This window comes from Siphateles boraxobius, unplaced genomic scaffold, assembly GCF_051911475.1.
Source record: "Siphateles boraxobius isolate OS27281-9 unplaced genomic scaffold, OSU_SipBor_1 1, whole genome shotgun sequence".
In the NCBI taxonomy this organism is placed as follows: Eukaryota; Metazoa; Chordata; class Actinopteri; order Cypriniformes; family Leuciscidae; genus Siphateles; species Siphateles boraxobius.
The window spans coordinates 18,583,102-18,599,718 of record NW_027508699.1 but is presented as its reverse complement, the minus strand read 5'-3'; the positions used below and the strand labels follow the sequence as shown (position 1 = coordinate 18,599,718).

At 37.0% G+C, this 16,617-nt stretch overlaps 1 protein-coding gene across 3 annotated transcripts; it reads left to right on the top strand.

Annotated features, from left to right (window-relative positions):
* The first annotated feature begins 133 nt into the window (after positions 1–133).
* On the top strand, positions 134–15,537 carry ca8 (carbonic anhydrase VIII). 3 transcript variants are annotated; one of them, XR_013203541.1, is made up of 9 exons: positions 134–2,266; positions 3,223–3,414; positions 5,279–5,403; positions 5,933–6,028; positions 6,214–6,276; positions 6,364–6,412; positions 6,562–6,674; positions 10,823–11,011; positions 14,345–14,455. XR_013203541.1 is itself a non-coding variant. In XM_077227318.1 (9 exons), the coding sequence occupies exons 1-8, from the start codon at positions 2,194–2,196 to the stop codon at positions 10,955–10,957; spliced, it is 846 nt and encodes a 281-aa protein (XP_077083433.1). In that variant the 5' UTR covers positions 134–2,193; the 3' UTR covers positions 10,958–10,993; positions 14,329–15,537. The 3 variants fall into 3 exon arrangements, 1 of the variants encoding a protein (XP_077083433.1); XR_013203535.1 differs by lacking the exon at positions 14,345–14,455 and adding an exon at positions 13,858–13,980 and having other exon boundaries at positions 10,823–12,944; XM_077227318.1 differs by having other exon boundaries at positions 10,823–10,993; positions 14,329–15,537.
* Positions 15,538–16,617: the final 1,080 nt, after the last annotated feature.

Below are 16,617 nucleotides of genomic sequence, written 5' to 3'. Positions count from 1 at the left end.
TTAGAGTTGGATGGTCGTGGAGCGACACAAAACCATTTCACGGGTGAAGGGGCAGCCCACTTACAATATGTCTACAAACCTTCAGTTACCAATCACCATTTAAATTAATATTTTTTTAGGACAGTGCCAGACTTGTAATGCATATACTGTATATAATGAGAGGAATATACCACATGAGCTTTACCCTAAAGAATATTGGTTTAGATATCAGAGATGAGAGAAAGAGCTTGACCTTAGATATTGATGAACTATTCAGATAAATGACTTTCAATGGACTTCCCCTGCAAATTTCGTTATAGACTTCTGTACCGTGCCTTTGACTTACTTTTACATTTAATCATTCCATTGTCTGAAATGTTTTATGTTAAAGGTGAAGTGTGTAACTTATATTCTATTTATCTAATCATCTATATATATATATTGCAATTCTAAGTATGTTTAATACATTTTTGCTCCGAGATCCAATATCAGTGCCTGATTTGAGAACAAATATTTTTAGAGCCCATTTTTTAATTGGTTGATTAAACCAATTCACAATATGCATTTAATGATTCATTTGCGAAATCAACTGGACCTGTTGCAGCAGTGATATATTGATAAAATGTTATTTATATTCAATTCGTCTTTAATCCTATTCACAATCATAAAGCTCCTCCCAAGTGTCCAGCCTGAGAATCCCAACCTGAGCAGGATCAAGGCCTTATGGTCATTCTGCATACATATCTTAGACATTATTTATTACTATGACATTGTTTTTTAGAGTATATTTATTAGACCCCATTTGTTCCATAAGTGAGGTTGAATGCCACTTGCATTCATACTCTGAGGACATTGTCATGTCTTGTTATGCCCACTAGAGGACAGTGCTGTAATCTGCTGAACCTGGACTCAAACAGGACATCTATTGTTCATGAATAATTATTCAAAGTATTCAAATGATCGCCCAACATCAAACCACCCACACCATCTGATAGACTTATAAAGTGCTTATGTTTTGATGCCAGCGAATGCAGATTTCCTGATATATCCAATGATATGGATTTCATATAGAGGATGCTGAGGTCATGTGACAACCCTGTTCTTGTCCCTGAGCTTTGGGGAGTAAAACGACCTAGTTACAATTAATTAGGTAGTGATTGCACTTTTGTGTAATGTGCTCCCTTTAATTTTAGAAAATTAGGGTCAAAGTAGTTTCTTAGGATAGAATTCAAGGCAATGCACCATAATGTTCACCTCCTCCAGTTGTTACTTTTTTTTATCTGGGTCATTAAGTGCATTCAGGAGACTCTCAAACATCCATCTAGTTCAAATTGTTCATGATAGCATAAGATACATTTGTCCAGCTGATAAAACATCTAAGCATTGTTGAACTGAGGAGAGTGATACAATTTGACTGTGATGACAAAAAACAAGGTCACCGTAAACTTCTTATTAAAGTTGGTAAAAATGTTATTTTGTTTAGCTGGTAACCAGGAAAAAACATGCCAGAAGAACACAACCATCAGCCAGGGGAAAGCACCGTATGGGCCTCTCTCATCCTAACCTTCAAAACCCTATCAGTAATGTGCCAAGCAAACAATAACAGACCTTTCCTCTCTTTAATTCTTCACCCTCCTCCTGGTGGGTGTTTTTTTAAACCACACCCATTCCCTACATTGTGGGAGGAACTGTCCAAGAGCAACATCACTCCTGCATTCCTGCCTGTGTGCACTGTGCTTCCCGTGGTCTGACTGTAAACCAGTACAGACTGCTGAGCTGTTTCTATGGTGCTACATCAGAGGCTTAAGAGTCACTGCACGCAGCCAATCAGATGACTTGGGGAACCGTGTGGGCTGTAATAGCTAACAGAATGACTTGTGAACTTACTTTTGGTGTGCTCTGAAGTTGATACAGGGTGGACAACTTTTCTGGAATAGAACAGAAGAAGAAAACTCAAAATTTTCAATGGAATGACAAGTGTTTTCAGCTGGTTGTAATCTTACCGTGGATGACATTGTGTCTTTGAAGCTACTGCGTACAATCACTTCCACCTGTATTGTTATAGACCACTTTCTTCATGTTTTATGGGTGGGAAGTGAGCAAACGACAAGGAAGACTTTACCCTGAAAACCGGGCCAGAAAGAACTAGTGTTTGGCATCTGCTCAGGACAGAACGCAAGTTGTTCTGAAAGCCAGAGAGGAAATTCAGTTGCCATGGCAGATAATGTTATTGAAGAAACCGATAACTACCCTGGCAAGGATGAGCTGGAATGGGGCTATGAAGAAGGTAAGGACTCAATCTGAGAATCACTGCTTATCCTCCTCTTTGTGAAACATGAAACTTTATTGTCACACCCATGATAAATAAGCCCGTCTCAATTAGCCTATGAAATATATATATATATATATATATATATATATATATATATATATATATATATATAGTGAGTTTATGCAGTTTCTACACTGCTGAGTCTTTAAATACACAGACAACAACAATGCTGCATGTGGCCACTTCTAATTTACAACTTTCTTTTCTTCTCTTTTTTTTACAGTGAATCAGCGCACTATGTTTTTAACTTAAAATGTATTTTTTTATTAAATAAGTGCATAAATAAAAATATTTAAAGCATAATTGTATAATTAATGTTTAGTATGTGAAAATAGCAGATGATTTTTTTTATTTATTTAAGTTGTGTCTAGACCAAGATTTTTCTTTTTGTGTGAAGTCATTTTTCTGAGCATTTCTAGTAGTGTTAGTCTGCAATGAAACATTTACTTCTCTAGTGCAATTTTACATAATAAAGCAAATGCATAGTGAAGAGTAAAAGAAGAGAGAAATGAGTAATACATATCCACAGGGTGATATGAAAAACAGCAGAGGAATGAACACATCCTGCATCCCCCTGTGTCTGCTAGTCCCGTTGGCCCCTCAGTAATGACTTTGAGGCACTGAAGCTCTAGCTGTCCTTATTTAGTTTTAGGACATAAAAATGTACCACTGTTTGTATTATCTGTGTGGGAACACCAAATAGCTACAAAGCTACAAAACTGTTCATAGCTACAAAGTTTAATTCGAGGTTGAGCAACAGGCTGTGGGTCTAGTGGGTCATGAACAAGGACAGTGTTATCATATGCTCAAAGCGAGATAAGTGTTCTTTGATAAATGCATTAAAACAAAATGTAATCACCATTCAATGGTCGATAGAATCAAATTTTTTTGTCTTTTTTGAATGAATCCAGGTGTTGAATGGGGTCTTCTGTTTCCTGAGGCAAATGGAGAGTACCAGTCCCCCATAAACCTTAACTCCAGGGACGCCCGCTATGACCCGCGGCTGCTGGAGGTGGGGCTTAACCCCAACTATGTTGTTTGCAGGGACTGTGAAGTCATTAACGATGGTCACACTGTGAGGATCATGCTCAAGTCCAAATCAGGTATAGCATGCTGAAAGCTATCTCTGTATTTAAATTTAAAGGAATAGGTCACAAAAATAAATATTCTGGCAATATTTTTTTCATGTCATTCACAACTCTTATGTGTCATAATTCTTTCATTGGAACACCAAAAAAGTTGATAGTTGACAAAAATTTCAAGTTCAAAAAAGGACAGAAAAACATCAATAAGTACCATAAAAGTAGTCTAGATTAAAAAATGTTAATCCTTGCTTTGGTATAGGGGTGAACATTATATCTGAATAATCGCTACGAAACATTTAAAATATTACTTTGTGGTCCGCTGTCATTATACAGTACGAGAGCGGACTTTAGAGGTGAAATAAGGTGAGGTGTTTGTTTTGACACGCGAGTTTGCGCGCTCCACAGTGCAGAGCCCCTTCAAATACAGATTTTAAACAGACAATGAAACGGTATGTATACAGTACACTACAGTGCATGTTTTCATATCATTGTAAAGTAATTAATTTGTTGACTAGATGCTGCTTAAGTGGACAACTGCAGTATGTTTGTTGTCAAGGCTGAGAGGAGGACGCTAACACTAGTAGGTCTACCTCAAGCGGTTAAAACCGTGTGTCAAAAACACACACAAGCCCGACCCAAATGTTTAATGTCACGATTGTTACCATCTATATATGCATTAGTCTTAGTTCTCCATCGAAGTTGCATATTTAAAGCTCTCCATATGACTGAGCACTTGACTTTAAATATGCTGAAACTGACAGAAACTGTCATGCAGCCGACAGAACATATAAACAAATAAGAAACACATTCAATTTTAGTTATTTTTCATCGTCAGTGTAATACATATTTTGTAAGTTTTATCAGAAATCTGAAATAAAAGCAAATAAAGTGTGAGTATACTACACATATCTTATTTCAATGCTATATGGCGTTTGTGTAGATATAAAGATGGCTATCTTTAAGCATGACTGTTTGGATTTATATGAAATGACAACATTTTAAAATAAGAGACCATCTGTAGCATTAACAAAAGTTAATAAAAGTATTGTTCATTGTTAATTTCAACATTTACTAATACTTTTTTACATTTTAATGTTGTGTTTCTTAACATTAGATAATGCACTTTGAACTAATGTATAATTAAGGTAGCCTAACTAAGGTATAATTAATATATTCATATTTTTTTATATTTAATAAGTACACTACATTTTCATGGTTCAGTACTTTTTAAAAAATGTTGTAATAAAGTTCAGCACTATTCTATGCGTTTTGTTGGTATTCATTTAGTATCCTTTTAAAACTATCAGTTGATTAATCGGTTATCGGCCAGTGTGGTCCAATCTAGTTATCATTATGAGTAAAATCCAAAGTCGGTCGACCCCTAATATCCCTTTCATTTAAATTGGTGAATAACATATGCATAACAATTTTTGCAATCAAATGTATATTTATTTTACATTTACATAATATTCACTAAAATAATTAGAAATAAATCATTCTAAAATGAACCCAATTGGGGGGGGGGGGGGGGGGGTTAACTTGACAAAAAATAGATCTGTACAATAAAAAGGTTTATATGTTAGCACCTTCTTGATTCTAGTTTTAAAAAAGAGGCAAATATCAGCCGATATATCAGCTTGGATTTATCGATTTATCGGTTAACCACTATTTGTAACATGAGGGTGAGTAAATAATGACAGAACTTTCATTTTGGGGTGAACAAGCCCGTTGAAAAAGTCCACAAAAAAGTTATAAGATGTTTTGCTTTTCTAGGTCACTGAGAGGTTAAAAGACATAAATCTGATGTCTGTGAGAAACCTGTATTGTTTGTCAAATCATCCTGTTCTCTTCCCTTTCCTGTGACCTGTGAATGCTGTCTCAGTTGTGACTGGGGGTCCTCTCCCCAGTGACCATGAGTATGAATTGAGTGAGGTGCGCTTCCACTGGGGAAAAGAGAACCAGAGGGGATCTGAACACACTGTCAACTTTAAGGCTTTTCCTATGGAGGTCAGTGTCACTCCGCCAGGTCTGTCCATATCAAGCATTTGCTCCTATTGTTCCTCATACTTCCTGATGTCTAAAAAAAAGTCTGTTTCACACTGCACACATACAGCAGCACATATGTACTTAAGGACCCCTATTAACAGGTCACAGTATCACAGTACCTTTTTTAGCAACAAAACAAATAATAAACGGCAACCTGTCCAAAACAACTATACTACATGCTCCAATAAAGAATTTATCATCAAGTAATCTATTCAAATCACCTGTCTCTGGCACCTGCTCTCCAACTCCTGGTCTTCTGTACACAAGGAGAAAGATAAGGGCCTGTTCTCAATGTGTCACCATGTTTGTCAACCTGTTACCATGTTGCGGTTCCTCAAGTTGTTGGCACAATTGCAAATCAAACCAGTCTTATAACAGGACACGGAACCAGCATAAAATAATAACCTTCATAATGTTGCATTCTTTGTAGCTATATGTTAGAGTTCAGTTTATTGCCGATCCCTCAATTAGTAATAAATATCTCTCACAGCTTCATCTAATCCACTGGAACTCTACATTATTCAACAGCGTGGAGGAGGCCATGGGCAAGAAAAAAGGCATTCTCATCATTGCCTTATTTGTGCAGGTATCTTTCCCATATATTGGAGGTCATGACAAATACAAAAATCCCCAATCACGTTGGGTAAATAAACATTGTATTAGTAGTTTAAACATAGAAAGCCTTTTAAGAGACAAAGTCAAATGTATATGTCTCTGGACATCTTGCAGTATATTATGCTCAGTTTACACTGGTGCTCTATTTGTATGCAGGTTGGGAAGGAACATCTTGGGCTGAAGGCCATCACAGACGTCCTGCAGGACCTGCAGTACAAGGTGATCAGAAGAGCTGCCTTACTAGAGACTAAAGCGAAAAATATGACATGTACGGTTGTGACTAAAAATGCCTTTTTGTGTGTACAGGGAAAGACAAAAATAATTCCATGTTTTAACCCCAACACATTACTGCCTGGTAAATTATTTATTTCTTATTAAAATCTATCATACTGATATTTGTATATTTTTTGCATGGTGTGATTTTTTCCGACTACATCATGATATCCTATTTAAAGGTTATCCGTTTGTATCTGACCGTCTCCGTTGGTTTGTGTACCTCCTCAGATCCTCTCTTAAGAGATTACTGGGTGTATAAGGGCTCTTTAACCACACCACCCTGTAGTGAGAACGTCATCTGGATTCTTTACCGTTACCCCCTTACCATCTCTCAGATGCAGGTAATATCTTTACACCTGTTATTAAATATTATTATTACTCAGATATCCATGATAAATCTCGAATAAACTGCCAACCCCATTCATTTGGTGGCTATTTATATTTTTAAATCATGACAACTCTAGTTGCTAATAGTTAACTAATAGTTTTAGCATGTTATTGAATATGGCAATGTGGACTAGATCTGCTACACTGCTGCTGCTGTTGATTATTGCTGCTAGAGAGTTAGTTTGGACTTGCTTCTGCTAATAGATACACAGACACGCAGAAGTGGACAGTAACCAAGTATATTTACTGGAGTACTGTACTTAAGTACACTTTTTGAGTATCTGTACTTTACTTGAGTATTTTTTCTGGAAACTTTTTACTTTAACTTCACTACATTTGAAAGACAAATATCATACTTTTTACTGCACTACATTTCTGTCAAGGTCCTTGAGTAGAAAGTAGTAAAGTCAGTCTGGGGATGATTTTGGTTGCAGGGTGTGTTTGGTTGGAAATGAAAGTCGGTTTGACGTCAGAACCCGACTGATGTTGGACACCAACTGATGTTGGTTTCTGACGTCAACCTCATTTTCATTTTGAATGTTGGGTTTGTTCTTCTAAATGCAAATTTTATCATTGTTTTGGAGCAGACTAGCTTATAGATAACAGTAAGGCTAACATATTCATACTAAAAGCCAAAAAACTTCAAATAGGGCAATATTTGAGGGAACAGACATTTGTGTGTCCGAAACCATTGTGGACGTTATTGAGTGCACTTATCAAATCTCACATTCAATCCCACTACTGGAACTGTGTTCAAGAAATAATGTGATATTGATATGAGGGCAGGCATAGATTCAGACGCATACGGTACTGTAAGTATTACAACAATGGAACAATAACAAAACAATGCATTGACATTTACAATTTACTTTTGATACTTAAGTACTTCTGTACTTTTACAGATTTACTTTTAAAAATCGGTCTTTACAACTTTTAATGGTAACAGAGTCATATTTGACTAGTAGTATCTGTACTTTCACTCAAGTAAGGAAGTTGTGTACTTTGTCCACCTCTGCAGACACGCTGCTGTGAGCTATAAGATATGCTGCATAAATATACATACCATAGGAGATCTAGGCAGGTGGAGCTGGGGGAGGCGGAGGGTTTCAGAGGAACTCGCGCCACAGGACTACCTTACAGAAATCAATGAACCAGACTGTTTAAATCTTGAGCAAGCAATCTCATTGGCTGCAGAATCAGCAGAGGCCAATCAGCTTGTGTCTTCCAGTAATGATCTGATTGCTTGCAGATTGCATGTAAAGGATCAGCCTGGGCCTTCTAGAATTTCATGACTGATATAAAGTATGGTGTCAGTAAGATTTTTTTTTAATGTTTTTGAAAGAAGTCTAGTATAAGGGGCTTTCGCACATGAGGAACCTTTTCATAGTTCCTAGAACTATTGGCGTAAGTACCCGGATTTTGGTGTGTTCTCACCACAGGAACTAGGAACATTTTAGCTCTAGGAACTCCTTTTAGAGGAACTAATTTAGCTCCCACTTCAGAGTAGGGTCTGTTAGAGCACTCATTCATACGAATAGACAAAAGGGGAAATTAGAAACTGACTTTGACGTGACTTGAACTAACTGGGGTTTACCGCAGTAGTATACATCATAAGCTGAAGAACTATTTATGCCTTTTGTTTGCAACTTAGATTATCTTTGATCTCAATGACTGGTAGAGCAGGGTATTTCAAGTAAATGCCAGTCATATATTGAGTTGATGCAAAGATACAACATGAAAATAGGTCAGGGTCTTGTATGTGTTTGATGACATAACTTTTTTAAATGATAAATTGTTTCCTTCTTGGATTAAGTTCAAATGTGTTATCCCCATTTTGTACTTGTATGTGGTACTGATATGACCCTGCTTATGTTATAACTTCAATAATAGCATTAGAGAAAGAAAAGATAAGAAAATACTCCTCATGTTTCTAAAAGAGCTCACACCCGGGGTCCAAATTCAACACTCACACCAAATGTGAGCAAAAAGTGACACTGGCCAGTAAAAGGAATGGAGTTATCCACCAGTTGGCTGGTAATTTTGAATGGAAGCATCCAAGCATTATACATTTAAATTGAATTGCAAGAAGCACAGTCTGACTCTTGCTGATGTTAGAGATGTGCATATTTGAAATTGAACCATGTGGACACAGATGTGGAATATTCCTTAACAACCTAAACTAAAATATAAGGACAATATCATGATGACAGGTGCTGAAACTAAGGCAAATGGTACACTTATCATCATGAGGACATTCCACAAGTATAATGTTTTTTTATACTTAGCTAATGATACTGGTATTTTTACCGTATCAACCGTACCCCAACCGTCAACCGTACCCCAAAACATAAAACGTTCTACATTTTTACATTTTAATACAATATTATTTAGTATGTTTATTTAGCAATTTGAATTATGAGGACATCAGTGTGTCCTAATGATGTAGATGACATGGCATGAAACCTGAATACACACTGTGGTTCCTCATAATATAGGTCACACACACACACACACACACACACACACACACACACACACACACACACACACACACACACACATATACACACACACCCTTTTCAACTACACTCAAAAAATTGATGTGTTGGCTTTACTTAACTTTTTAATGTAAACAGGTTCCACTGGTTCCACATAACTGGGTTTCGTTAAACAAACATAATTTGTTCATGTAACTTCAACATCATGGAAGTCATTTTAAGCGATCCAATGAAACTCTGAGCTGAGTGTTAAATGAACACTGAAGCAGTGTTAAAGTTAATGAGATAATTAAGTGAATTATTGAGTGATGATTGAGCATTATTGAAGACACCTGATGTTAACAAGCAAAATCTCTGAAGGGGAAAAACGGAATTTCAGGTCACCATTATAGAGATGAGTGTTTGTTTTAGTTGGGCTCTTGACCCCCACATTATTAACTTTCGATTTTGTCTTGATGCTGTATCTGAGTTATAACAGCCAGATAATCAAATAGAACACATGATCTGTAGATGTTGGTTGTGTTTCAACATAATCATTATATCACATTCATTTGACCTGAATCACTGAACTCATACAGAAGCCAAAATCTGAGTTAAGTTTACCTTATGAATTATTGAAGCATCAGATCAAATAAAGAAATAAAAAAAAACTTCTTCAAAAAAAACTTTCGTATGCAAGCACACACAGACATCAATATTTAGCGTATGAATCTCTGCAATGGTGACAAACAGATCGCCTCTGAACATAAGCTCATTATTTATTCATGTAGCAATGCATGATGGGAGCCATGAATGAGTTTTAATTGGTGGCACCCAGAATGCACTGCAACATGCTTTATAATTGTCACCATTCTTGAGATTCACAGGCTGATTCTTGATGTCTTTGTGTGCCTAAATAAACTATTATTTTTTTAAAGTTCCTTTTTTTATTGATTTGATCATTTGGATTCCATTGAAAAGGCTAATAATGGTATGCTCTTCAAAGGCAGTGCTGCTATAATCCATAAGGTAAATTTAACTCAGAATTGAACTCTATACGTGTCCAGTGATTCAGGTCAAATGATTGTGATACCATGATTATGTTAAAACACAACCAAGATCATCAGATCACTTTTTCTATTTGATCATCTGGCTGTTATAACTCATATTCTGCAGCCAAACATAATCTAAAGTTAATAATGTGGGGGTCAATACCCCATCTAAAACAAACACTCATCTCCATAATGGTGACCTAAAATTCCGGTTTTCTCCTTCAGAGATTCTGCTTGTTAACATCAGGTGTCTTCAATAATGCTCAATCATCACTCAATAATTCACTTAATTATCTCATTAACTTTAACACTGCTTCCGTGTTCATTTAACACTCAGCTCAGAGTTTCATTGGATCGCTTAAAATTACTTCCATGATGTTGAAGTTACATGAACAAATTATGTTTGTTTAACGAAACCCAGTTATGTGGAACCAGTAGAACCTGTTTACAAAAGGCAACACATCATTTTTTTGAGTGTATTGCTTTTGCTCGTTATTGCTTTTGTAAGTCGCTTTGGAAATGCATTTGTAAATGGAGAAATGTAAACTAACCCGAACTCTTTTTCTGCCACAGATTGAGGAGTTTCGTCGTCTTAGGTCCCACATTAAAGGAGCAGAGCTCCAAGAAGGCAATGACGGGATGCTGGGGGACAACTTCAGACCCACCCAGCCCCTGAGCGACAGGGTGGTCAGGGCAGCCTTCCAGTAAAACCCCCACAGCAGGATCCATTTTAATCTGCCATGGGTACATTTACAGGAGATTGTATTCTGTTCTTTGTTTATTCAAGCGGAGCACCCTCATTTGAGCATAATGCCATGGTTTACGTATGACTTTGGCTGCTCTTTGTAAAGGAGGAGTTAGATTAGGCTCCTCACATTAGCTGATTAAACGTCTCATTGTCTGGATTGGGGCAAGAGCCCACCTGCATTTTAGTGCAAAACTGTTATTATTTCCAAAATGATAGAAAACAGAAGATTCATCTCCATATGGCCATAATTCTGATCAATAACTGTACAAAAGCTCATGCTTAGTGTGCATTAATTTAATGGAAATAGGCCAAGTTCTCTTAGCAGTATTAGCATCACAATACAATAGAGTGCTGCAAGGGTTAGAGCAATACAGTAACCCAATTCCTACTTATCTAGGACTTTCTGCAGCATTGTGTATAGATCTGTCTATTTCTAGGGCTCCCAAGGGCACACCTGGGTCTGCCTGCATATTATTCATTTTGAAATGAGATTTTGAGCAGGATAATTTAGGCCATGATGATGCAGTGCACCTAAAAGAGTCTGAAGATGTAACCAGAGTAATCTAAAGTATTACTTTGGCAATACTGTGCTTCTATACTATACTTCTGTTAAAAAAAGGTTTAAGTGCTTCATCATGTAACTTTTATTGATAAATAACCAATGTTTCTAGCAGAGAATTTCAGCAAAGATTAGAAGGATCCTACACTCTCAGTCACTGTCATTCAAGTTTTCTCCTTAGTTTGTTTGGGATGATGATGACAATGTTATTCACCCCAAATTTGATTCACATAACCTGAAACCATTAGCTATAAACACCACAATAAACAAAAAAACATTAAAATATGGAGTAAACCTCATTTCCCACTTCCTACGTTTAATATAAAAAATATCCAACTAGGTCAAGTGTGTTGCAATCGTCTTCAAACCATGGCCACGAACTGCCAGTAAATCAGACTAAAGTCAGGATGTAAATTAGCTGAACAATTATTAAAGCCAACAACAATTATAAGTCACTTCACTAACTGCATTTTAAATTTGAAAGGACTCCTCTATTACTAGGCAAATTAGTAATGTAAAAACTGCTTTCACTTATATTTCACTACTTTTCACTTTTTTTGGCTCATGTACATATTTATATTATCACATACACACACTTTCCATCACTCTTACCTCTATCTTAAATTTTCTCCCCCACCTCTCTCTACCACACACACACACACACACACACACACACACACACACACACACACACACACACACACACACACACACACACACACACACAAACAATGAACACACTACTTCCTCTGTGCTAAGCAACAGAGAACACATGCATGACAGGCTGATGGAGTCACAGTGAGATGTTGTTCAGATGTAATGGATAGCTAATGGTCACCTGACTGCCTCACAAATCAGCAATGTGTAGTCGGAATGAGAAGTGAGGGTCCACACATTCTTATTCTCTTCCTATTTCCACCCTGCTATGTTATAAACCTTAGGGGGGAAAATAATCCCGAAAATGCTAGTCATAAAGGGGCACTGGTGACTGCAATCATCCCAGATAGCAAATGACATCTGGCCCAGTTGTGGCCCACATCTCCCACACTCTTCTGGGCCACCGCATGGAATGGTGGTGATGACTTAGTGTGCCTAGCAATAGCATACATAGCTGGGCATCATCTGGGCCAATTATGGCATATATGGCTCAGTTCTGGCAGAGGCAAAGGTCACATGGGCCACATCTGGGCCACACACAGCAAGCCACAACTCACAGATACGGCCCATATGACCTTTGCCACTGCCAGAACTGAGCCATATGTGCCATAGTTGGCCCAGATGAGGCCAGGATATGTATATCTGGGATATACCTACAACAATATCACACTTACTTACATTTCATGTCTCTAGGCTAAATTACATGATTATTAATAAGGGTTTTCAATGTAGTGTCAGTAGTGATCAATTGACCCTTCGCTAAGCCACGCCCGAAAACCGCAACTGGCCAATCGTGTCTTAGCAACCGTAACTAGGCGCGGGAGGTCTGGCAACCTTTCGAGCGAGTGAAACATGCCGAAGCGTTGTGCGTATGGATTGTGCTAATCTGATACCCGGTATCCTAAAAGTTTGGACGGGGGAGTGGAATTTTTTTCCTTCCCGAAAATCTAAAAGCCAAGAGGAGAAATGATGTGCGTGGATCAGCAGTGTGGGAGACCACATTCACAACTACATGTCCACAGGATTAACAAAAACACATATTGCTTGGAAGTTGGAAATAATGACTGTTCTTTGTTCATAATGCATATATTTTAACGTAAAATGAGACGATTAAAGACAAGACGGAGGCTCACTGACATACTTTAAAATATATTTCAGCATTTCGTTAATCGACGGCCTACTAACGTTACCCCTGACTGAGTAACTTTAACCCAATCTGATCGCGGCTCTCCCGGTGTTAGTGTTATTCCACAAAATGTATGGATAAACTGTTTGATATATAATTATTAGATTATTTTCACATTTCACTTACCCTGCTGTGCACGAAAATAGCTGTATGTTTCCCATTTGAATGCTCAGCGTATGAGGCGGCGGCTGCTTGCGCTGGGACTATAGGCTTTAGCTTCAATTTGAATGAAATTATTCGCTAATTGGTTGCATATTATTTCGTGGATATATCGCTCGAATGCACACTGCAGTCCCCTTTGTCTTGCTCTCTCAGATATTTCACATGTTCGCCAAAAATTACTAATTATCTCATTGGAAATGTCTGACACCGGTGCATACACACTGTAATAGACGTGCCAGACACGAAAGCTTGACAGGCATAGCAACAGTAACTAGGGAGGGCGGGGCTTAGCGAAGGGTCAATTGAAATGAAAATTCTTGGCTAAAAATTTCACATATTTAGACATATCTACTGAATCCTAGCAACAATACATTTATTTGCATAAATGTACAAATAAAAAAAATACACATACTGCACAATTTCTGTGTATTTGTGCATTCTTTCGGTGCATGGATTTGTTCTGTGCATGTGTGGGAGGTTATATGGTACTGGTTTTACTCGACATCATCATTAGACATTGTTAAAAATGTAGCTAATGTCCATGTCCAGTCATAGGCATGATAACTGTTGTATTTACACTCTGTAAAGGACCCTTGAAATAATGCTGTCTGCTGTGAGGTTCAGACCACAAACCAAGCCAAAAGCAGAAGATAAAAGCTCTGTTATTGTATTTATTATACATTTTATATACTGTATATTACACTCTGTATTAAAAATATACTACTTCCATGCATGTAGTTTGATCTAAACCATTTTTTATCTTTCAGAAATTAGATGATGAAGAAATAGAAACAAGGGCTCTACAATGTCCTGGCTAAAGTGAAAGTGCATCACTTCCTGTAGACGTGCATGGGCATCATTTTGTAGTTTAATGTCCTTAGTATTGCCCTGGTCTGTGCAGATGTTGCTTTTACCTTTCATTTGAAACGAAATTATACTGAATTTCATGTAAAAAAGAGGAAGCCATTCAGTTTGAAGAGACACCCCGTGTGATAAGCTAAAGAGTGAAGGACCAGAACGCTTGATGACTATTGTTAACACTGCAGTTTAACAATAGGTAGCATGTGTGTAATCCTATAAATGTGGCTTTATAGGAAGATCATAATCTACATGATTGATACATGATGTAGGCAGACCCATTCCATACAGTTTTATATTTGATTATTTCTGATAATATGATACAACATAATGACATGAACAGAATAAGTTTAGTCATATTAGAAGGTATTTATGCTGGTACATTGAAGGCTTTTTAAATACTAGAATTGAAATAAATTTATGCTGTTGAATGAACTAAAGACACCAAGATTGGCTTCATGGGTGCCTTTTTTTCTTTACCTGCTCTATGTTGAATGATCAGAATATGAAGGACTGTAGAGTGTATTAGCCTCTGTTTAATGTTTGTTTTAGATTTGTATTGATAGTCTGTAATCTGTGTGGAGATTGCTGTTACCGCTCACATCTGCAGATTTAGTGCTTCCGTCTCTGAAGATGGCAATAACAGGTCTTTTGTTTTATATTATCTTGCTTTACACAACTTTTCAACAATGTGGTACATCTCTAGTCCTGCAAAAAAAGGAAATGTGATTCATTAAAAGATATGGATGTCTGTATTATTTCTGAAACCTGACAAACCACAGACTCTTCTGTTGAAAAGTATTGCTTTTGCATACCTTGAAAAGTCCCTTGGCATCATAATGATTGTCATTTAAGTAGGGGTAAGTCACAGTGTCATTTCAAATAGATTCTCACTGTAATTTCTCACTGGATATTTTGGGGGGCATACTTGTGTCATTAATAGGGCTGCACGATTCATGCTAAAATGTGAATCACGATTTTTCTCCATGGGAATTGAGATCACGATTCTCTTACACGATTCTCATTTTTTCAACCAAAATTTACTGCACTCAAGTAAAACCCCCAACAACAAAAAAACACAGGACATTCAGTATAATAAAGTGCAGGAGTAACAAAAATTGTCTCTTTTCTTTATTTTAGACCCCTTTAAGTGAATCCTTTTAAAGCTTTATGTTGTTGAACATAAGATAACATTAATATCTACAGTAATAAACAAAAATAACTAAACAGAAGCAGTGCTTTTTGCTCCAATTGGCACAGAACCTTAAAGGTTCTTGGCCAAGAACACTAACCTACCAACATTTTGAGGTTTCAGGGAGGAACGCAGGGTACAATTTTCCCCCCTGTGCTAAAAACCCTTTCTGATGGGGGACTTGTAACAGTGATAGAGAGGTATTTCCATGCCAGCACAGACAGTTTTGGATATTGCTTTTATAGAAGTTTGTTTTGTCTAGCCGCTGGTACTTTGTGATTTAGGGGTTTTGTTTTTAACCATCTCATACTGTAGTTTAGGATAATTTTTTAATTGAGATAAGTTTTATAATATAACTTTGCTTTTCATTTATTACTTAAAGCTCACTTGAAGTTTTTCGATAGCTACATTAAAAACTAATAGCCTAACTGATCAAGTTCACTCATTATTTAAAACAAGTGAAAAGCCATGAATAAAATAAGAACAAATACACAAATTACAAGCAGAGATGAATACTAAATACAGAAGTTTCCCTTAGAAGTCTAACAGTAGTATTCAGGTACAGAAATTAAGCCTAAATGTAAAATAACACTATTTTTTCACTGTATAAATTAAATATAGTTTTATCTTTGTTAAAGCTGTATTTTTTTGTTTATTAATATCAATAACACAATAAACAGTGTATTTACATATATTGTGTGCTGTCACTTTAAGACCGACTGCACAGACTGGAAAAAAATGACAAACATCCATTTCTTTCTCGACTGTATAAAAGACTCGAGAGAATAGTTGTTGAGACGTCCATTCAGACAGGTATTTTGACCATTTTGTTTTTATGTGTCCGTTCAAGGGCAAGGAAACGCGAAAGAGTAATCAATTCTGTATTCTAGCGCTATCTGACACGCGCCTCTCTCTCTCTCTCTCTCTCTCTGCTCTTCGAGTGTGTGTGGCTGTGGGCTATGCGCACAGATAACGCGCGAGTCCCGGTTTTCGTCTCTTCTTCTGC

Excerpts from the sequence above, each read along its gene's own strand:
- ca8 (XM_077227318.1), top strand. The coding sequence starts at position 2,194 with ATGGCAGATAATGTTATTGAAGAAACCGATAACTACCCTGGCAAGGAT. Across the intron at positions 6,277-6,363 it reads TGCAGGACCTGCAGTACAAG|GGAAAGACAAAAATAATTCC; the intron begins GTGATCAGAAGA and ends TTGTGTGTACAG. Across the intron at positions 6,675-10,822 it reads TTACCATCTCTCAGATGCAG|ATTGAGGAGTTTCGTCGTCT; the intron begins GTAATATCTTTA and ends TTTCTGCCACAG.